The sequence below is a fragment of the Homarus americanus genome, unplaced genomic scaffold, assembly GCF_018991925.1.
Source record: "Homarus americanus isolate GMGI-L3 unplaced genomic scaffold, GMGI_Hamer_2.0 scaffold39155, whole genome shotgun sequence".
Taxonomy (NCBI): Eukaryota; Metazoa; Arthropoda; class Malacostraca; order Decapoda; family Nephropidae; genus Homarus; species Homarus americanus.
Window position 1 is genome coordinate 20,544,350 of NW_024737042.1, and position 23,377 is coordinate 20,567,726.

Below are 23,377 nucleotides of genomic sequence, written 5' to 3' on the forward strand. Positions count from 1 at the left end.
GTTTACTCGGCAGGGGTGAGAGAAGTGAAGATGGTAGGGGTGTAGGGGGGTGTATGTGACACAGTTGTCATGTTACTGATTCCTGATGGTTAATTATGGAGGTAACTATGGCTCAGAGATAAATGTTTACATATTCCGTAAATATATTTAAGAAGAAGAAAAAATATATATATAAGTATGTAAAGGAAGAAAGGATAACATACGGTAAAATATTGAAACTTTCCACGCAGTGACGTTAAGAATGTCAGTAGCCAATCATAATGCAGCCGAGGTATTGTCAGGCTCACAAAAGTATTAAAGCTTATTATCAGCGCTGACTTCTCACAATGAATAGGCGGAAAGGACACCTAGTATTACGAGGAAGAATTGTAAGCCTGAGGGAAAGTGGCAACTTCCACCTGCATCAAACTCTGTGACTACCACCAACCCCTAACCGAGTAAGCGTCCACCACCCATCCCTGTCGCCACCTCAGACAGTGTTACCAGAATAACGGAACTCTACCAACTGCTTCGAGCTCATTGGTATCCCATTATGTAAGGTTCGATAGGTGAGGTACTGAAGACTGATGAAAATATAAATAAAATATAGAAATAATAGACAAATAGCATTAAGTGAATTATATACCTATTATACAAAAATAAAAGTATGATAAATGAATAAATAATGGAATGAATATTTTAAGAAAGGTGAATAAATGAATAACACTTACCCAAGAGAGGTTGAAGGTTCGGTATAGCAACGATGGTAAAAAAAATTTGTGACCAAAATTTACATATAAATACAAGAGACAAATATAAATGAATATAAATTAAGAATACTGAGAAAAGAGATGAAAAGTCATAAACAGTATTGGAGAGAGAGAGAGAGAGAGAGAGAGAGGTCTTACAGGGGTCAACTTCATAACACTCACTCACACATCCTACACAACCGCTCACCTAACACACACCAAGGAGAGTTAGTGGGTGTAGCAGCAAGAGCTTGTACAGCACGTGATACTAGAGGTATACCTTAGTTTACCTTAAGGCGTGTTGTATACGTTCAGGGACAGTAATTAGCCTCAAGGTTGTGTCGTCTCAGATTGCCATAGTCCAAGACGAAGGTTCCAATTTTAGACGGGGATAACTGTAATACGTGTGTGTGTGTGTGTGTGTGTGTGTGTGTGTGCGTGCGCTAATAATCACAATTATTTTAGTAAAAGTCAACTAATGAAGAGAAAGGAATTCAATTAGAAATAATTTTATTTAATATTATGTCAAATGGTATAAACAAAGCAGAGCAGGTCAAGGTGTGAGAGATTAAAGTTGCCGAGGAAAAAGTCACAATACATTTTCTCTACTTAAAACTAATGGAGTCTTCTGAAAAGCAATTTACTTAATGTGTATTTGTGTGTGTGCGTCACTTCGTGTGTGTGCGTCACCTCGTGTGTGTGTGTGTGTGTGTCCCCAAGGAGCGTATACCCCCCCCCCCCCAAGACGCAGATATTGTCTGACTGGCTTAGGAGAGGATCAGGGAGCGCTTTAATTAACCCATGTGTGAGGTTGGAGAGGAGGTGGTGGAGGTGGTAGTGCCGTAAGGTGCCCGGGGCCGCCATCTCCTTAACCCAGAAGAAATTTTTACTAATTTTATAACTTCGCAAAACACATCATATGAGTCAAGTAAAATATTGATACTTTCACTAGGAACAATATGGGAAAAATTGCCAGATGGTGTAGGTCGGTCTGTCTGTCTGTCTGTCTCTCAGTGGGGTGAATATTAGGAACTAGTAGTGAAGGCAAAGTCAGTATCAACACTGTAGCTGCCAACATTACTATATTGTAGTACCCAACATAATGACACTAAGCTGCCAACATCACATTATTGTAGTAGCCAAATCCACAACACTAAGCTGCCAACATCACAATATTATAGTATTCAACATCACAATACTGTAGCTGCCAACATCACAACCAACACTATAAGCTGCCAACATCACAATACTGTAGCTGCCAACATCACAACCAACACTATAAGCTGCCAACATCACAATACTGTAGTTGCCAACATCGCAACAGTGTAGCTTCTGCCCTCATCACAACACTATAGCTGCCCTCATCACAACACTATAGCTGCCAACATCACAACACAATAGCTGCCAACATCACAACACAATAGCTGCCAACATCACAACACAATAGCTGCCAACATCACAACACAATAGCTGCCAACATCACAATATTGTAGCAGCCAACATCACACTACTGTATCTACCAACATCACAACAATGCACCAGCCAACATTCCAATAATTAATGCAATGGCAACATTCGCCTTCAAATGCACTGTAGGACATCAGTGAAAGTTATCGTCACAAAAGTTTGCTCTCTTGTTGGTGCTTGTGTCAGACATCTAAACGATAATATCAACAATAAAATAATTCGCCTTTGCTGTTATTTGTAGCACCATTTTACCCGTAAGTAAAACAGAACACTCGCTCTAGTAATCCACCTGACATGATAGTTGGGGTATTTTAACACCGGCTCTCGTTATTGGATCAGTAAACACTACAGATCAATGAATGTCCCTCAGCGGGGAAAAATAATCTTGAAATCAATTTGATTGAGGTTTATTACTGTGAATGCCAACGACAGACATTGTTAAATGTCGTTTCGTGACTAAGAGTAAAATAAATAATGTTGACGAATATTCATCAATTAAATCATTTTGGCAAATACAGAAACTGATCAGTGAAGCCTCAGCTAAAACTAATAACAGAGATAGTGGATATTAACACTAACTACTGATTGCCTTTTAGTAAATAATAATAATCCTTTTATAAACGTCGATTAAAGGGAAACAGCATTTGAACTTTGCGATAAAACTCTAAAGCAAACTCATTGTATTATTGAATGTGACACCGGTGACCTCAACCCCTCTGGCCTACTTTTTTTTTTATTATTATTTATTGGGCACTCCCCTACATCCTTGTGTAAGGTGAAACGCAGAAGCGTTTACAGCGCCCAACAGGGAAGCATGCTAAGTTCATGCTTGCCTTTATGTCTCACGAGTTAAGGGCGTAGAAGCCTGAAGAGTCAAGGGCGTAGAAGCCTGAAGAGTCAGTGGTTTATGTCATGAAGTTATTGGAAGCTCCAACAACTTTCCCTGAATACGAATTCGCAATTTTCGATTTACACCAGGTACCTACTTTACTGCTAGGTGAACAGGGACTAGTGGGGGTTAGGAAGGAAGTCCAACCAACTTCCACCGGCCCGCCTCTGGCCTACTCTACAATATACGGCATGTAACTACGGTACTCCATTGCCTCAGAAGTTCTTGAAAATATCGTGACTATGTTTTATAAATTCGCCCGCCCACACTTATTGTTCAATTTATGATGAAATAAATGAGTACGGTAAATTTTGCGCTTTGTACATTACAGTTGTGGACAAAAAGAATTTGCAGGGAGGGAGGGAGGGGGTGTATGGGAGGGTAGGGGGAAGGTGGAGATTTGGCAAGTTACACACAGCTGGCGATTAAAAGTCTACGATTTTCTTTCCACACTACAAACTGATTTTTTTTAGTTTAATTATAAGGCAGACGCAATCCATTCACGCGTTTGCGGTTGCGTTAGCGTTAGCGCCAAAAATAAATCACATATATATATATATATATATATATATATATATATATATATATATATATATATATATATATATATATATATATATATATATATATATACTGTATATTTCACTTTTTGAAGGTCACTACGAGTCACAACGAGTTGCCAGTAAACATAACGTGGGTTTGTTGACGTCTTATTACTGGGTCGCAGGCCCAGCAGCTCCACGTGTCGAGCGAAACATTTGCAAGAAGTTCATAAATAATTATTGTGATTGAAGAAATTGCTCAATACCGAGATTATCTTATTTATACAGTCTCTATCTGTATTGATTTTTTCACATACCTTTTGAAATTAATATTAGTTAAATCAAAACTTTGAAGTAACTTATGCCAGAAGCTTATTCTCACATTAGTCATCTCCCGATAACAACCACCAATCACCCGATCAGAGTACCGTCCTCATGTCTGAGGGATGGCAACCACAGTCCTCCACTCTCAACGTTCTCGGGGTGTTTTTACCAATCCTCTGATATTTTGTACCTCAAATCTTTGGTTTATTCGAATAATAAAGTAAAGATAACCAAGGTATTTGGTTATTCATTCAATGAGACAATCATTTAATCAATTATGAGCCATTTTTTGCAGTGTCTCTATTGAGCTATTCTTGCAGTGTCTCTATTGAGCTATTTCCTGTAGATGTATCGTGACTCAGAAGCTTCCGGCATGTAAACAAATCATTGTAACTCGCTTTAAACGGAACTCAACTTTTAAATACTGTAGACTACAGTATTTAATGTAAAGTATGCAATGATTTTTCATTATTTTGTAATTTAAGAAGTAAAACAATATTTCAAGTGGGTATGTGTGTGTGTGGAAGTAAAACTTGTAGCAAGGGAAGATATTCTAATCGAACTCAGGGAAAAATGTCTGTATATACTGTATATATATATATATATATATATATATATATATATATATATATATATATATATATATATATATATATATATATATATATATATATATATATATATATATATATATATATATATATATAACACATACATTTATACAGTAATACCCGCTTTACGCTGTTCTCGTTTACGCGTTTCTATATTTACTCAGTACCTTGCCAGAACCGGAATTCCCACTTTACGCATTGCATCTACTCATATACGCAGGTGAAGTATAATTTTTATATTTAGCTCATAAAATTCATACAAATTACCCGGCCAGAATATAATTTACATTGCTAGAATTCTTACAATATGATGATCATACAAATTTTAGATCTAATGTAAGAATTTTGTTTACTCAGAGCAAATATGTTATCTTGCATGCAAAATATATGATGTGTATATTCAAAATATTCCTGGTCTTGCAAGGAATCTAGCAATGTCAATTATGTTATCCTAACTTTAGTTTGAGGTATTATTTATTACTATACCTAAAAATCTAGTGTTTTCACCCAAACATTTCTCAGAGAGGGAGGAGCCAGCGAGCGTGGGAAGAGAGGGGGGGGGATGTTGAGTCCATTATTTGAATGGACATTAACCTGGCGACTGTATTTCTCTTCAATTTTAATTGTGTGTGCATACCATCATAAAATTAAGATGTTATTTTTACTACAACATAGGTATTCTGTCAGAAAAAGTGGAGTTTGGGAGTCGGCCCAGTCTCTATTTCAATTAATCCCATATGTTCTGTTATTCCATTTACGCGTTACTCGTTTTATGCGGACCCCTGCAGGTTCAATTGACCGCGTAAATCCGGGTATTACTGTGTGTGTGTATATATATATATATATATATATATATATATATATATATATATATATATATATATATATATATATATATATATATATATATATATATATATATATATATATATATATATATATATATATACTTGCTCATACCCTGACCTTGCATAAAAACGTGAACCTTTAGCTGCCAAAGTAGTTCACAACCATTTAATGTACAGTACAGATAATACGGTACCATAGGTCAAGGTGAAGTTTTGACATGTACAAATACAACTGGCATAAAATATCAACATCTAACACTTTTAGCTTATATTTGTTTTAATTTCATTACATATGCAAGATTTTGTTCATTTGAAGTATCCGAGACTGGGTAGCTTAATATAATCTTGAATTTCAGAACTGATGAAGGGGTTGACTTCATATATTTCTGAAGGAGGGTGGAAGTTGTGGAACCTCACATTTCCGTATCCCTGATGGGGACGAGACCCTACACATCACTTTCATGAATGAGATGAGACCCTGTACATTGGAATTCATAATTTGAGTACGGTAAGCCTTATATGTTAACAATTCCCGAAGGGATGACACACTAGTATCCAATAGTGAGAAGGGGTTTTAAGCATTTTAGAATGTACTCGGAAAACTTGGTGAACCTGTCTGTGGTGAGGGGAGACAAGTCAAAGCCATGGTGTTGTCCCAGTACCTATTGGCTGGCAGTATGTTGCCGATTAAATACCGTATTTGAATGTTTATCAAACTTGACTATTGGTTTATATTAATTGATCACTTCCTCTAACAACAGTATGAAATTCTCTGTAGCTATAACCTTTATGAGTGAAGTACAGTATCATTTCTGTGCAAATCACTTTGGTTATATGAACACTTCCAATCTTGTCTTGAAAAGGTTGCACTGTTTCTTGTGTTTAATTCTAGTTTTAGCGCATACTTCAATGATGGTGAATCTTGTATTTTTGCATGGGTTGGGGGGATGGTGGGTTGGTAGTGATTCTCAATCCAACATAAAAAAATAGCACCTATCATCCACAAATCACATTGGGACATGAAAAAGGTATTGGCTTTCTCCCCTACACTGTGAGTAGTCAATGGGGGAGGATGAAACCCCATTAACTTCCCCATGCACCCCTAAACTCCTCCACCAACCCCTTTAACTCCCTCACCCACCTCTTTAACTCCCTCACCCACCCCTTTAACTCTCCCCACTAACCCTTTAACTCCTCCACCCATTCCCTTAACGCCTGCTCGCCTCAGTCCGGTATAAATGGATCCCTTGTTAACGTTGCAACACGTAAGAGGATTGTCAACAGTCCTCACTACAGAGTCTACATGTAAAGTTGTGTTAACACCTGTTTTCCTGGGCCTGACTCGGATGAACAGATAGACAGGCTTACAAACAGACATCCAGACAGAGAGCAATAAGAGGAGAATAAGACAGAGAGATGGGGGAGCATGGAGAGTGGTTGTGAGTGGAAGAGGGAAATGGGCAGCCACTCAGGCAGTGTGTGGGGGAGACAAATAGAAAAGTGAAAGTGAGGGGAATTTATTTTTTAATTTGCTATCTATAACAGCTAGTTTATTGTGCACCCCATACTCATCCTGTGAGCAGTAGTGCAAAAGGATTACAGAGTAGAAGTCACAAGGGGTGTATATAACAAACTCTAGTGGTCCGAATATTATACTTTTACTTTTTACTTTTATCCTTTTCGCCACTGATTAGCTCATTAGTTGCTTGGGTGTTCGTGTCTCTGTTACGTACTCTTGGCTAGTACTTGGCATTTACTGGCTCCAAAATGTATCTGTACCTGTGCCAGTGTTGGTCAAGTTTGGTCTTGAAAGAGCTCACACTCTGGGCCACCACAACAGTCTCCGGCAGATTGTTCAAAGAGTTTACAATTCTCACTCCGAAAAAGTATACAGTACCTGGTTCTTTCCTGATATTAAATACTGTATTGTTTTATTTTGCATTTTTTCGAGTTTGTCAGTGCCTTAACTGTCACAAAAGACCAGGGTTAGTGCATGGTAATCTATCAAAGATTTTATATGGCCTAGGTATATTGATTTAACAATTCTAATACTGTATTAGCACCATAATGTGGGCTGTACCCTGCTACACTTCTAAGGGGTTTCAGTCTGTCAGTAATTTGGCAGGTTAGTTGTTGTATGGCAGGTAAGGTACAAGGGATGGAAACACCAAGATATTTAAAAGAGACAGTCAGTAGTGTTGTTACCTATTTTAAACTTGGCAGGGCCACGTTTGCGGTTACCAACTTGTTTGTTGAACACCTTAGTTTTCTCAGTGGAGATAATAAGACTGAGGTTCTCACAGGCTGCGTGTACAGTAGCTAAAACAATTATCTGTGCATACTTTGTGGGAAACAATGAGACCATGGACGATAAATTTTGGTATATGAGGCTGTCACTAGTCACACGTAAAATTTCGGAGCATAACGACCCCCACCTGCACAGATATTTGTTTTAGCAACTGTACATGGTTCAGGGTGGTTTCCATTTTACGATGAGTTTTAGTGTGTAGAAGAATATCAAGTATCAGGTTTCACTAAGTCCTGCAACAGTCCATTGGCTTTCAGTGAACAACTCCCGCTCTACAAAAACTTACTTATATGAATTTTATTTTATTAATTTTCTAATGTGTTAGGTACTAAATTACAGTAGTTCCATAAGTACTAAATTACAATATAATATGTCAATTTACAGTAGCAGTCAGTTCTCCTGAAACTTATCTTTTCATAATGCAATAAATGTACTGTATTATGGAATAAATTTTTTACAATGCAGATACAAATTGGATATACATACTGTAACTTGACTGAGTAAAGTAAATAGGTCTATCAAGTAGGAACATGTGTTATCACAGACTGTGCTTTACCTTAGTGTCAACTTTGTTGCTATTAATTATAATAAGTGGAAAGAGTGTGAAGCGTTCAGGTGGTGGAAGTGAAGAGAAAAAAAGAAAAGCTTTTACTCTTGAACAAAAACTGTTGTCAGACTGACTCCACCTCCTCCTCCACCACTCTAACCCCCCTGAACTACCTTTACACTGCAGCATGTTTATAACTTGTCTGTACTTGTTTGGGGAAAAAATACTGTACATATAAACTTATTTAATACTCTAAAGTGGCTTAGAAATAAAGAAAATATAATATAAACTATTTAATAATAAAAATTAAAAGCATACCGGTAGGTGTACGTATATGTGTATATATTACTGTACCTATAAGGGGAACCAGAATATACGTGAATTTGCACTTATGCTGGAACTCAGGATCGTAACCCTCGCATACATTAAGACCCTACTTTACTGTACAGTATACTGTACTACTTGTATCCATCTGACTACCTGTATTAAGGATATAGAAACAGTGTTAAAGTCCTCTCATCAATACAATTTATTAAAACAAAATACTACAAATGCATTTATACTGTAATTATCCTACATGTAATTAAAGTTGTAAATCTGTTTCTTACATAATTCTGAGTTGTAGTGAAAGACTGTATTCAAGAATTCATATTATTAAAAAGATATTCTAAAAAAAATAGAGAAAATACTGCAATATTTATTGATAATATTTTCATTTGCTACTAAAAGTTTCTTGCACAAAAAATAAAAAAATAATCAAGAACTGTACATGATGAAGCCACACATCAAAAATGACACAAAATTATTTACAAAACATATTAACAAATTACTTTAAAACAATGTAAATACAGTATTGTACTGTATAAAGTTCTGAGACTTCAATTCATTTGTTGTCAACTTCATTAACAATAAGCATTGAACTCTCTGATTCTTCTTTCTCTACTGTTGTCTCTTCATCCGAGTCATAACGTGCACCAGTGTCTGGGGGCAGTTCATGAGTGGCCATGACTCCAGGTGCTTCACCAATCCCTGCGACAGCTTGAATAGTTGAGCAAACCTCAGAGTACAGCTGGTGCACTAGACTACTCATATGAGTAACATCTTTTACTACCACAGGCTTATCTTGAGGGAGCTGAGTGTAAGGTCGGTCAGTAGGTATGTATTCCCATGGGGCTAAATGTAACTGTAGTGGACGCTTCGCAAGAATAGAAAATGCTGGTTGAAGTTCATAACAGTTCTTGAAGAGTGAAACACGAGCAAATATGTAGAGGCCAAGCCTGGCACGTGACATGGCGACAACGAGACGTCTCACATCCCTGAGGTGACCTACGGCACGTGTCCTAACGAGGGACAGTAGGATGTAATCATTTTGTTGGCCTTGGTATTTATCCACAGTACTGATCTTGTGAGGGCGACCAAACAGTGGATTCCGGGCACATCTCTGTTCAACCACATCACGTAACAACTCTTTTTGGCCATTGTAAGTGGTTAGCAATGAAATTTTTGATGCTGGACATCCTATCAGCCTCATATACATATACAAATGAACTACATACTCTGCCTCAGCTAAGTTCTGGTAGAAATATTTTCGTGGCTCTGACTCTCCACGCCCTTCAAGGTCATCAACATTGATAAGCTGGTACTCATAAAATATTCCAGCATTAGCAATGCGAAATTCTGGCCATGAAATTACATGAGGCAAGTCACCCAAGTTTTTATATCTCCAGTTGTAAAGTGCACAAATCGAAGGACGAGCACGTCCCTGAGCATCTAGCTGAACTGTTGGAACACCCAACCTTACAAACCGCGTGAACAAGCTCTGCTCACAGTTGCTGTACTTTTGAAAAGCCATATTTTTGATGACAGGTGGCAACTGATGATGATCACCGATCATAACCCAACGTTTGAGACGATTGCGGCCATCTTCTGGATTTTGTAGAAGCAATGGAATGAATGTTTCAATTTCTAGAATCTGGGCACTTTCTTCCATCAAGATGTTATCAAACTGAAAACCCAAATCTACAAGCTCTCGACGTTTGAGAGCAGCATGTGTGCACGTCATGGCAATAATTTTAGCTTCCTTAACCAGCAAATACCTTGTACGATCAAGACCACTCCTAAGCATTTCAAATGCACGGAATTCTTTTAATTGTGTAAATATATTTCCTAGGTATCGGAAGCACCCCTCAGCAATTTCCATATCTTCTTCATAACTTTTCCCTTTGAACAATGGTTGTGGTGCATTACTAAAGAAAACATGGAAAGGAAATAGTTCATTTATTTGTTGAACATTAACTGGCTTGCCAGGAGTGGCAGTAACCAAACTAAGGTAACGTTCCCAGCGAGCTAAAACATGTTGCAGGAAAAAGTAACCGGCCGTTTCACAGGAAGCGCCCATCTCACCAGCTACACCGAGTGATTCCTTGAGGCGCGTTACTTCATCTAATAACTCAAGTCGTTTACTGAGAACGTAGTTGACTCGGCCATACCGACTGAAGTCTTTTTCCGTTTCCAAGGCTTCTTCACCATGACCTAAACGTAAAAGATGCCGCTCATCAACATCCAGGGCAATGACCTTTTCAAAAAGCTGGTTAAGAGCCTGATTAGAGTGGGTGACAACAAGGGTTCGTTCAGCTGGGTTATTATGATATATGTTGGAAATAATCTGTACAGCAACATCCGTCTTGCCTGTGCCTGGAGGTCCCACTACCATAGTTAGACCAGGCTGCATACCAGAGCGAATGGCTTCCACTTGAGTGGGTGTGAACTGCACCCGGTTCTTACGTGGTACAGTATATGGATAGGGACCTCGACTTGGTACAACATATGGCTCCACGTGAATCACTTTCTCTACTTTGTTATCCTCTTCCTCAGCTGGTCGCTTACTCGACTTTTGATCTTCGAAAGATAGTTTGAATGGAGGCCGCATAACAGCTTTTAAATTATGATTAATGGTATAGCCTGGAAAACTCTTCTTCAGGTGATCAAAACCCAGGAAAGTGTCATTGAAATCTAAAGTGGCCAGAGCATTTTCTCTATGTGAATAATGAGCAGCTCCAGGATCACCATATCCAAGAATGATGTCCAACAACCAATCTGGTACAACACATTTTGTGTTCATCAAGTCACGGATAGTTTCTAGGACAGCTTTGAAATTGTTCTCCTTGGGTTTCCTTCTCATTAAGACATTGAAGGTCTCATATACATCTTCACCACCATCATTGGATTTAATATTGTCCATGTCAATCTTATACTGATTGCAGTCGAGCCAAACACGGAATGTTCTGGTCTCTCCTTTCAGCTCTGGTTTAGGCTCTGGTCCTTCCTCAATAACTCGACCATTTTCATCCAGCATGCCCTCCACCTCACATCCACGGATGTACCTGATACCCCATTCATCTGGAAAATATCCTTCAGGATTAGGGAATGCCATTGGGTGGATGATGGAAAGGAGGAGACACACATCATGCTTCCTCAAAGCTTCCCATTCACTTTTTATCTCTCTTCTTACACTCAAATTAACTGTGATGTCTGCTCGAACTCTTGATGGTTTATCTTCCCCAACATTGGGTTTAGCCACTTCACACACGGCAAAATTTACAATAGGCTGTGCCATACGAGCCCATCCCCTGAAAACAACATTTCTATCTTCTGCTGACCATGGATTCAATCTCATCACAATGTCTTCTATGTCCTGACGAATTTCATATGTTGACTCTAATCTAAACAGGTCAAAGTTCCTCAGAAGATAATCATGCAAAGTTAGGAATTGCAGATTCAGTTTAGGTAATGCCAAACAAGCATCACCAGAGAAATACTCTGAAGGAACAATGTTATCATCCCAAATTATCTGTTCTGTTGGATATAGTGGCATACGATTTATTGCTTCTAGCTGTGAGATACGTCGCTGGTATTTCCAAAGCATCGATTCTATCAGATATTTTCTATTGCATTCATTTTCATCTTCTTTAGGAAGCAGGTGAAGTAACTTACATAAGTTCTTCAACTCATCATCTTCTAGCTGTTCTACAAATTGTCTTAATGTTTCTGTGTCATCAACTGCAGCCACACTGGAGAAGCTGAACTGTGTCAATTGGGGAAAGTTTCTAAATGTAATGCTTTGTACTCGCTTCACCTGATTATAGTGAATTTTCATCACATCTAGATCAGAGAGGGGTTGTCCTGTGTTATCATTTATCTCAAATTGTCCAAAAACCTTTAATATATGCAGTAACTGTGAAAACAACTTACCCTCTTCTCTGGTAGCCAGTGAAGATAACTGACATTTAACAAGTAGGTTGCAAGAATGCAGAAGGGTGTTAAAAAACCTTCTTGTAGGTAACTGAGACTCGAGGTCAATCATGAGTTCCAGAAACCTTTCACAGTAGTGAACAACATCTGTTTTAACTTCCTCCTCTCCTGCAGGTATGGTTGATAATTTTTTGAGGAATTGCTGCATGAGGGAATACAAGAAATTGGTATCAAAATCAAACTTCTCTAACTCTACACCTGAAAGCTTCTTTCTGTGGCGTGCTGTTCTCTTCAATGCCTTTGACCAGTTGGGGAATTCTTTTAGAACGGCTTGAAGCTGACCTTCTGAAAGGCACTCTAAGATGTTATAAGATACAGTGTGGCTAATTCCATTACGTATGAGGTCTGTTTCAATACTGTTATATAAATGGTTGAGAAATACTACCACGTGAGTTTGTTCTTTCTGAGAAAATTTGTCGGTGGAGTCCAAACATGCTTTCATAAGATGCCTCAGAAAGTCACTAAAAGGTTGTGGGTGTTTCACAAATGAATCCCAGGCAGGAACACGTTCACGAAATTTCTCATTAACTAGGATGACAACAGACATAAGATGAGCAGAGGAAGCATTCTCTGAGTAGTTGGGCCAGATATAATTTTCCAAGTATTGACTTAGTTCTAACACAACAATGCGCCGCGTGGCAAAATCAGTCGCTCTAACTTCACTTTCGTAGACATCATCAATCACTTGGGGGTCAAAGGGAAGATGGGAGTCTCTGGTGTCAGGTGACCAGTACTGCTGTGCCAAGAAAGTCACACGATCAGCACTGATTTGGTCAACTGTTAGCCCCTTCATTTTTCTTCTTATACCAATGTATCCTTCATATGTTTGTACTGTAGGTGTACCAGTTATCTGGAAAGTAAAATGGAAATAATCAATGTACAGAATATATAGCTAATACTGTTGCTATGGGAAACATAATCGACGAAACATAAACAAATACTGTACATAAAATTTTTAGAATACTTTATAGTACAGGGGGTTCCTGACTTACAAACGCCTGCCCATACATACAAGGATAAACTTTAAATTTACAGCATTTTATATCCGTGACTTATCTTTTACTGTATTTGTCATTCTATCTCTTCTTTTCTCTTAAATTAATTGATTTTAGATGTACATATATAAGGGCTTAGGCTATGATATAGTGGGATTTTAAACATTGTTCTGTAAGTACGGTATGCACGTATTCAGACTTACGTATATTTCCGACTCAAGAACCTCCTCAGAAACGGAACCCGTTTATAACCCTGGGGCCCCCTGTACAGTATTTTCTAGAAGAAAATCCTGGGGTGTGAAATATCACAAGTCTATCCTCAACAAACATAGTATGTTTAACACCATTCAAATATTTTGGGTTGCTGGAATAACAACTATCTTGCAATCCTACCCCAGTGGTCACCAAGAAACTTCTCAGAAACCTAAAACTGGCCTTTGGTGCACCAAGAAACACTCATTGAAAAGAGGAGAAAAGACTATATAGCAAGGATGCAAATTCCCATGTGCCAACTTACCCGAGGTGACCAAAGTAACACGACGAGAAAATCTGACTACATTACTTACCGTAGCTGTTTAGCTGTCACCCAATTGGCAAGTTGGCCAGCAGTAAATGATTAATATTCATTAAGTTTTGTAAAGCTGGATTTAATAATGTTAGATTAGTTTGGTTAGGTAAGGTTAGGATTAGTTAGACTAGATTTATAATTCAATTTTATTAATGTGACGAGTGGCCAAGTGTCTGGAGTGGTGAAATGTCCAAAAACCAGTTGGTCAAAAAATTTCATTGGCAAATAGAATTTCAGAGTTTTTAGTTATTGTCTGTCACTTAGCATCTGTTAATATTACACATGGACAATGACATGTATTGCACATATAGCCTTTATCAAATTGTTACTGTAACTAGTTGGCAAATATAAGACAAGCATACAGATGACTGCAGTCAGAGCTGGCTCTAGGTGAAAGTGGATGCTTAGGGCCCCAATCCCTAGGGCACCCCACTTGCTACTGTATCTCTAGAGGACAGATTCACAACACTGGTTCAAGTGAAGGAGGAGTTTGGACTAATGTTAATCTTCAACAAAATATTGTATGGGAATGTAAACTGAGCTCTAACGGCGAGTCAGGTACAGGTATTGATGAAGAGCAACTAGCAAAAAAATTCAAATTTGTCTGATTTGCCTCACAAAACATGCCAGCAATGGAAGTAGCTACTGTACTGTACTCTCTTTAATGAAATAAAGTGAAAATAACTCGAAAACTCAATTTCCAGCAGAAACACTATATTTTTTCTGCTCAAACACCCTATATATGAATCGCTATAAAGTTCCGTGCATGTTCAATACAAAATATTAACTCTTTTTCTTTGTTCTTCGGTTAAATAAGGAAGGTTGTTATATTATTAAGACCTTCCAAAGAGGTTAGGTAAGGTTTTTTAATTTTTGGGGTGTTTTAACCCACATTTTCCCTCATCGTCAAAGCCCTACCCACTTTGGAAGAAATCACTGTTGTTCCTAGTGTTATAAGGTTTACATTTCCATGACCGGCTAAGTTCCTACTAATGCTATTACCTTGAGTGCACTCATGACTGGCTACTCGTCCATTACTGGCGAACAATGCGAGAACTATATTAGACAGTGACTGGCGGCATTTGGCATTTATTTCACCGTGAGTCAATCATTGTGTAGCTATAAACATATCTAACCATATTTCTGTTATGCACGAAAACTTATCCTGACAAAATAGGGGACATTTACTAGAACCTAATAGAACCTGACCTAACCAACCAAAGAAACCTACCTAACCTTACTTAATTTCCTAACCAGGGGGCAGACCCCCATCATATTAAACAGAAAGTACATAGCCAATCAGAGTGCACTCACGGTGAAATTGCGTTAGTTGGAACTTAGCCGGTCACGGCAAAATATCCACTACGTTATTAATTTCCCATTACGGCCATTAACAAATCTTTACCTTTTCCTACCCTGACAAATAACGCAGCTCTAGCCCAATAAGGTGATACTATCCTTACTAATAAGGTGGTACTATGCTAACTAATAAGGTGACAATCCTGACTAATGGGGTATCACAATGCCAATTAACAAGGTGGCACTGCTCACAAATATCGTATCACTATCCTAATAAGATGGAAAAATCCTGATATATTAGGTACCAGAGCTTTTTTACACTTTCACCTGGCAGTAATTCATCAGATAAAACTTTACTCAATCTACAAGTTATCATATAAACCAAAGTTTACCTGTAAATCCTCTTGTGTGTGTATATCAGAGTTATCTCCGGGGTTAGCAACACCTTCTCCTCCCCCTTATTCTTATTTTATTAACAGTTCTTGGTGAACATATCAATATACTGTAAGTTCACATTCAAACTACACAAGATTTGAAGACAAGTTGGGTTTAGTGAACACAATGAGGAATGGCCATGTTTACAACTTGTTCGTGTCTTCAACTGTTGCACAATTGGTAAAGGGATGTTGATATTACGCAAATGATCATAAAATTACATGTATTGCGCAATAAAATTATTAAAAATATATTTTAGGTCATTTTTATTTACATAGCTTTAACAGTTTTTTGTTGAGTGGTCATATGATATTACAAAAAAGTTTCAGGAATCGGACAAGTGCCGAGTATATGCATACGTTCTGGGAAAATATTTTCCCTTTATTTATGAAATTTGGAAGTATCCTGGACAAAGTTGTTCTCTTGTTTTTTTTTAAATTTATATCCATTTGTATAACACCAATGAATAATACATCCAGTGGACCAATGGCAATAGTATGCGGTGGCTCGTATACTGTACAGTCTCCAGGGTGCTCGGAGCTTGTAGTACAGTTTGCGAGGCAAACTGTACTACAAGCTCTGCCAATAAATTTGTTAAACTTAAAAATGTATCGGTGATTATCGGTCAAGTTGGTTCCCTCCGTGAGACAACTAGACACAGGGGTGACAGGTCTCCCAGCACCCTGGAGCCTGTACAGTACACGAGCCACCGATACAGTTTCAGAGGTTTTAAATGTAGTATAAAGCATTATATGAATGAAAATCTTGCATATTCGTTTTGACTGGAGACTTGCAACTCAATACAGTACTTGATTTGAGATTCAGCAGTAAATACATGAAATTTGAATGGAGACTAGACAAACATAAATGTAGACATGTGTCTGAAAAACGCACTTAACCCCCCCCCCCTACACTAACGCTATTTAAAGAGAAATGGTACCAGAGCAGTGGAAATAGTCTAATTGAAATTCGCTAATTAATTAATTTTGGAAAATTGAGCTGCATTTTAAAAAATTGCGTTTTTATCAAGGATATATATATTAAAAGTGGTCCAAAACAAACTAGTTTTCCCTGTAAGGCAGTGACTTATTATCATCTGAAAATTCATGTCACGGGGAGCAAAATTGACGTTGGCTAACACAAGTCACTAAGAGAATACTAATAATGAAAGTGAATGATTGCGAGTAATTATCTGTTGTGAGGCAACTTTAGTAGGTACTAAGGGATCCATATTCTCTCATATCCTCTTAAAGTTATCCAATAATAGCTCAGTAGGTCAATATATTGATAAATTTAGATATTTCAACCAGAAAGAACACCAGATAAGATATGCTTAAAGGGCTGCTGTAAAATATTAAAATAAGCTATTCATATCAGCTGATGGAGTGAAATGAGAATCTAAAGTTATTTGAAAGTCTTTAATTAATAATATCATGTATCAACACACACAATATGTTGCTAATTGTAATTATATTTTTATGATGTACTGGACGTATATCAGATTTTCTATATTTTAGGTGGTAAATAAGTAGTGAAGTACTACTGTAAGTCACCGAGTGTTGTGGGTAGTGGTGGTGTGTTAGTGACGGACAGATTTATTATAATAATGGGAAGACTACTGGGATTTCGTATCTAAGATAAGTTGTGAAGTCACCGACATCTTATTGATATGGTAATTGTACAGAGGAGTTGTTAGTATAATTAGATATAAGGACTGTCAGTCGCTGTAATAAAAGTGTTGCTTCATTCCGAGAAAACTGAAAGTCTATTTTACTTACACACTGTAGTGACTGTGCTCATGGACATGTGTGTACGATGTAACTTTTCCAGGGGGATGGAAAAAATCACCTAAAGCACAAAATCTCCGTATTTTTTTATATGTAGTGGATATATTGCCGTGACCTACTAAGTTCCAACTAACGCTATTTTACCGTGATTGTACTCTGATTGGCTAAGTACTTTCTGCTTAATATGAGGGGGGGGTGGTTAGGTAAGGTAGGTTTTTTTTTTTGGTTGGTTAGGTCAGGTTCTATTAGGTTTTAGTAATGTCACCTCTTTTATGATGATAAATTTCCATGCACAGCAGAAATCTGGTTAGGTATGTGTACAGCTACACATCGATCGACTCACGGTGAAATATATGCCAAATGCCGCCAGAGTCACGGTCAAATAAAGGAATAAAGTTCTCGCGTTGTTCACTGGTAATGGATGGTTAACTATTCAGAGTGCACTTAAAGTAAAATAGCATTAGTAGGAGCTTGGCCAGTCATGGCAAAATATCCACAGCCTTTTTTTATGTCTCTCAGGGTTAGGTTATGTTTGGTTATAAGGAATGGTAATGTCTGAGAACAGCACTACCACCAGAAGGAATTGTTCGAATTCATTCATTTTTTTCCACATGTTCTTATCATTATAGTATTTTAAAAGAGGCTACATTTACTAGAACCTAATAGAACCTGACCTAACCTACCAAAGAAACCTACCTAACCTTATATAACTTCCTAGCCATATTAAACAGAAAGTAATTACTGTATCTTGATATCTGGTACCAATGAAAGCAACTATGTTGAAGTGTCATAGTGTAATTTTATGTTTTTAGTGGACGTGAGATTACACTGGACTGAGTGGGTTGGTTGTATACAAGCAGACTATGTGTGGTGACGGCAGATTGTTCAGGTTATTTACGGTAAATAATTTCTTCACGTACAAAGCATGTAGAGACATCATTTCAGTGTCATATGATCAATATTTCATTGTGGTTTACCCCACAATTTCCCTCATCCTTCTTACCATGCCCAATACAAGTGATTTATGATTGTAGATAGAGAAAAACTAAACTAAAAAATACTCTCATGTCCACAAAAAAACGTAAAATTACACCAGGCCACTTAAAGACAATTGCTTTCGTTGGTACCACATATCAAAGTACAGTACTGTAAGTTTTTTCTGTTTAATATGTGGGGGGGGGGGGAATCCACCCTCAGCTAGGAAGTTAGGTAGGTTTCTTTGGTTGGTTAGGTCAGGTTCTATTAGGTTCTGTGCATTGCTGTACTATCACCCAAAGAACATCTGTGGATAAAATGAACTAAATCGAACAACCCGTTCTGGTGTTAGCCATCTGTTCCAAGATTACCATAAAACTTATCCCTGGTGTACATGGACTGCATCACAAATATAATAGCTCTAAATAAACATATAAGCTGTGTTTGTCAATATTTACACAACTTGGTTCGAACTTAGAGTTTTAGAATTTCTACATATAAAATTATAGGGCAAATTGCAATAGAAAAATAGGAGTGAAGAGGAAAAATGACATATTCTTTGGATCTTGTAAGAATTTATCAATTATGTAATTTCTGTAGGAGTTTTTGCTTATTGTCACAAATCTTCTTTCAATGAACATTCATTATGCGGTATTATTATCGTTTTGGTCATCCAGCGAATTTTAGGATTATAAGTTAGGTTAGGTTGAAATTATAGTTTTCCGATGGTTTTTTATGACAATTCTGACCTTCATAATTTTAATTTCCCAAATGGTGGATGGCCAAAACGATAATTACCCATTATGCACAGTCCAGATAAACAATCTTCTGCCATCATTGATCTCAACCAGGTTTTTACCCTTTTCATTGTGCTGAGTGATCTCTTTAGTGTGCATGTTGTCACGGGTCATGTCAGAGAAATAATAATTGCTTATGTAATAGAAGGAAATAGATCAGTGTGTCCAAGCAAATCCTGGAGTCCATTATCTTGGTTCTTCTTTTCAGAGGGGTCCTGGGGGTCTGAACCACCCCCCTCTTCATCAGAAAATTCCAATACTTTTTTCTTTAATGCAGTATTGTACTCAAGTATTTTTGTATAGTAAAAGGTAATTACTATTAACCTCAGAATATCTCCTAATATCAAGTGCACATGGCCTCAAAATGCCCATGATACTGGTCAGATTTAAAAAAATTTCTGGGGGGGGGGGGGTTACAGCTACCCCCCAAATCCCCCAGCTGGGTGGATTCTCTATGCTCACCATGTTTCCCCCACCTGCAACTTCTTGGACCCCCCCCCGGATATTCCTTTATCCGCCCCAGCTTTTGAGACAAAATTTCAAATGTGGGAAAAAAGTCACAGGAAATATAGTTGCAGATTAGTTAGATTTTAATTTTTCAACCAAACCCAACCCAACCTAATCTAACCATTCCAACCTAACATAACTATCATTACCTAACCCAACCATCATTAACCTAACCTAACCAACCTAACCAACCCAACCCAACCCAACCCAACCCAACCCAACCCAACCCAACCCACCTTAGCCTTTTAGAGGACAGGGGAGCTCTCTCAGTTGAATAAAATCATCTGGCATTAGCTACAATACAGTAGTTGTATACTGTACAGTATATGATCCATGCATGTGTGTTGGCCCCTTGTTTTGCTTCTTCTGTGAATTTCTGTGGTTTTTACTCTGTTGTCTGGTTTATATAAAGGTTAAAGTTAGGTAAAATTGATAAAAAACAAAGGTATAAAGAAAAGTGAAGATGGGTTAAGGCCTTTCCCCTTCTCGTGTCAGAATTTAAAGATACCGGTACCCCACAGAATTCCCTTCTTTGTTAAGGGAGACATATAAACCTACATGAATTTCACTGAATTTTCCATTTCACAGGACGATGATGACAGTAATGTTACAACACATGGACGCTCCAGAAAAATTCCACCCCCTGTACCGAAAAAGAAGCTCAAGAAAGCCCATGTTACTTCAGAAGTTAAATATGACAGTAGTTCTCAGGAATCTTTACTGTCAGACTCCTTTCTTAGTGTGCCAAGAGAGGAATTGGTCGCTTGTGATGACTTAACAAGACTTCCAATTTTATATGATGATATAGGTTTGTAAATAGTTTCATGTCTCTTTTCAAGTGAGCAAGACAAACTGATATGGTAGTAGCTTCCTTACATATGTATTTTCAAATTAATAGCCTAACCAGTACAGTTCATAATTTCTTGTTAAACAAATGCAATAACTTTCTAATTCTCAGAACATGCACAGTACATTATTGTACTCACACACCCACAGACTCACACAATGTGATACAGTGTACTATAGTTCAGGGGTATTTCCACACTAACCTGGTCTGTAAGCCACACCCCTCGTCTATAGCTACAAATAGCTGATTGGTTCGTAGAAGTTGTTTTGTGTAGCTGTCCATTTATTCATACTAAATATGTTCACAATTGGTAAGCAGACCTGTTATTCTCTAAAATAATGTTAAATAATTGGACTATCAAAATGCAAGTGATCTTGAGGCATTAGCACAGAGACGATTTTTGGAAATTTTAAATATTTACCATAGAAGGTCGAAGTTAAAGATGAAAATCACTTTCGAGTGCAGTCTTTTCATATTTCTTTGTTTTGTACCAAACATAAACAAACAAAAACAAATGATCCCAAAAATATAGCACAATAGGTAATGAACTACAATTTGTTTGGCTGTATATATCCCAAATTATTTATATAACTGATAAAACTCGATATAAATACGTACTTATATACGTGCAGTCCGTGAGGAGGTAAAACGCTCAGGGGAAGAGCCACTGGACTTCATGGCCAGATGGACGGGTGATCAGTTGGACACCTGATTCATACTGCCAGTACGGTAGAGCTCGCATTAGAATACTATAACACACAAATTAACTATACCTGGAGAAACCTTTCCACCTGAACATACACTGATTCTCTTTGGAATTTTCGATACAATACAAAGAATACTAACTGATTGGTAATTACTACATTAGACCTGTCGCCTTTCTTGTAGAAAGGTGTTACTCTGGCAAACTTATACTCATCTGGTACAGAATTGGTGCTGAAGGAGAGGTTAATTAGATGTGTTATTGGTGTCTTTAATATAGTGGTACCACACCTCAAAAACTTGGCTGGAATGCTACCAATACCTGTGCTCTTGTAGGGGTCTAACTACTTTAGAACAAAGTCCTCTGTCACTGTGTGGATTTCAATATTGTACTATCTTGAGTGTTTCCTTTCTCTCTGAAGTGGGATTTAAAAGCATCTGATCCCGCACTAATTGTTTGAGGCTATCAGTAGTTGTTCAAGTAAAGATTAGGCAACTGATGTATTGAAGGAATTAAAGTGGTTTGCAACTTCAGATGCATTGTGACAGAGCTCATCATTGATGTTTAACACTACGTCGGAACGTTCTTTTGGTTTGTTGCAGTCCCAGCATTTTCTAAGAACACAACCATCAATAAAAATGGGGGCAACTTATATTCTTTTTTTAGCTATAGTGACAGCAATTGTCAGATGCCTTACAGTTATATCTGAGCCAAAATTAAAATTAATATTTTTACCTTGTTAGGGGTACCGGGTATACTTTAAATTCAGGCATTAGTGTACATAATATTGGTGAAGGAAAGGATTTTATTTGATGTGTACAGTATATGATTTTATAGTTATTAATATACAGTATTCTACTTCTTGTTTTCAGTTTTAGAGTGCATAATCTTGCGTTATAATGAGAATGCATTCTACACATGGGCTGGTCCAACCCTGGTGGCAGCTAACCCGTGCCGTTCTTTGGACCATCTGTATACTTTGTCTCAGATAGAGCATCACCATGACCAGGTTAAGGTAAGCTCATGGGTATTTTTTTAAGATATGACCTATTATGAGTTTTCCACCTCATAAGATATCTAAGAAATGAATTTTGTCACAAATTGATGATTGTCTAACTTCACCCACAGTCTTTTCCTCCTCTTCTTGACCTACAGTCTTCCTTTTCTTCCTAATTCTTTTTTAATAACTCTGTATTGTACTTCTGTATCACTTATTTTCCTTCTCTGGCTTTTCACTTAAAAGAAATCCTTTTCCCCCCAAACAAGTCTACAGTACAGAACTTCCTTTTCTTGCTTTTTCTACATATACAGGTTGACAATCCCTTATCCGAAATCCTTGGGGCCAGAGGCATTTCGGATTTCGGAATTTTTCGGTTTTCAGAATGGTTAGGGTTTTTTTTTTTCTTTTTTTTTTTAATGTGTATTAGCCCACCCGGATATAGATCACTGACCCACATTAGGGCCTGGGGGGGGGGCGAAAATATAATAAAAAAGTATAATACATGTAATAATAAATAATAATTCATTGGTCTAGGTCGTGTTTCTCACTTTTGATCTTTTTTCATTCTTGTATTTCTTTATTATTATTATTATTATTATTTTATTATTACAGTATTATTGTTATTATTATTAAATCTATTATTATTATTTTATTTTGGTATATTTTTATTAAAATTTTTATTTACTATGAATAATTATTATAATTATTATTACTATTACATTTTTGCCCCCCATGCCCTGATGTGGGTCAGTGATCTATGCCCGGGTGGGCTAATCCCTGTTATAAAAAAAAAAAAAAATTGCCCCCCCCAAAAAACTTTCGGTTTTCAGAGCTTTTCGGTTTTCGGAATTTCGGATAAAGGGTTGTCAACCTGTAGTACAAGGAAACA

General features: G+C 37.4%; 2 protein-coding genes across 3 annotated transcripts in view; one reads left to right on the forward strand and one right to left on the reverse strand.

Annotated features, from left to right (window-relative positions):
• Positions 1-8,769: 8,769 nt before the first annotated feature.
• LOC121872757 (RNA helicase aquarius-like) lies at positions 8,770-16,022 on the reverse strand. Its single transcript, XM_042375808.1, has 2 exons — positions 15,830-16,022; positions 8,770-13,425 (listed from the first exon to the last, which is right to left on the reverse strand). Exon 2 carries the CDS (start codon positions 13,366-13,368, stop codon positions 9,148-9,150), a length of 4,221 nt encoding a protein of 1,406 aa, XP_042231742.1. The 5' UTR covers positions 13,369-13,425; positions 15,830-16,022; the 3' UTR covers positions 8,770-9,147.
• A 1,347-nt stretch (positions 16,023-17,369) lies between these two features.
• Positions 17,370-23,377, forward strand: part of LOC121872758 (unconventional myosin-XIX-like) — a 31,959-nt gene continuing 25,951 nt past the window's right edge. Inside the window, exons 1-3 of one of the 2 annotated variants that reach the window (XM_042375810.1) lie at positions 17,370-17,544; positions 20,527-20,746; positions 22,361-22,503. In XM_042375810.1, coding sequence (XP_042231744.1) covers positions 17,542-17,544; positions 20,527-20,746; positions 22,361-22,503 — 366 coding nt within the window. In that variant the 5' untranslated portion in view covers positions 17,370-17,541. The remainder of the gene's footprint in view (positions 17,545-20,526; positions 20,747-22,360; positions 22,504-23,377) is intronic. The other variant, XM_042375809.1, reaches the window with a different exon arrangement.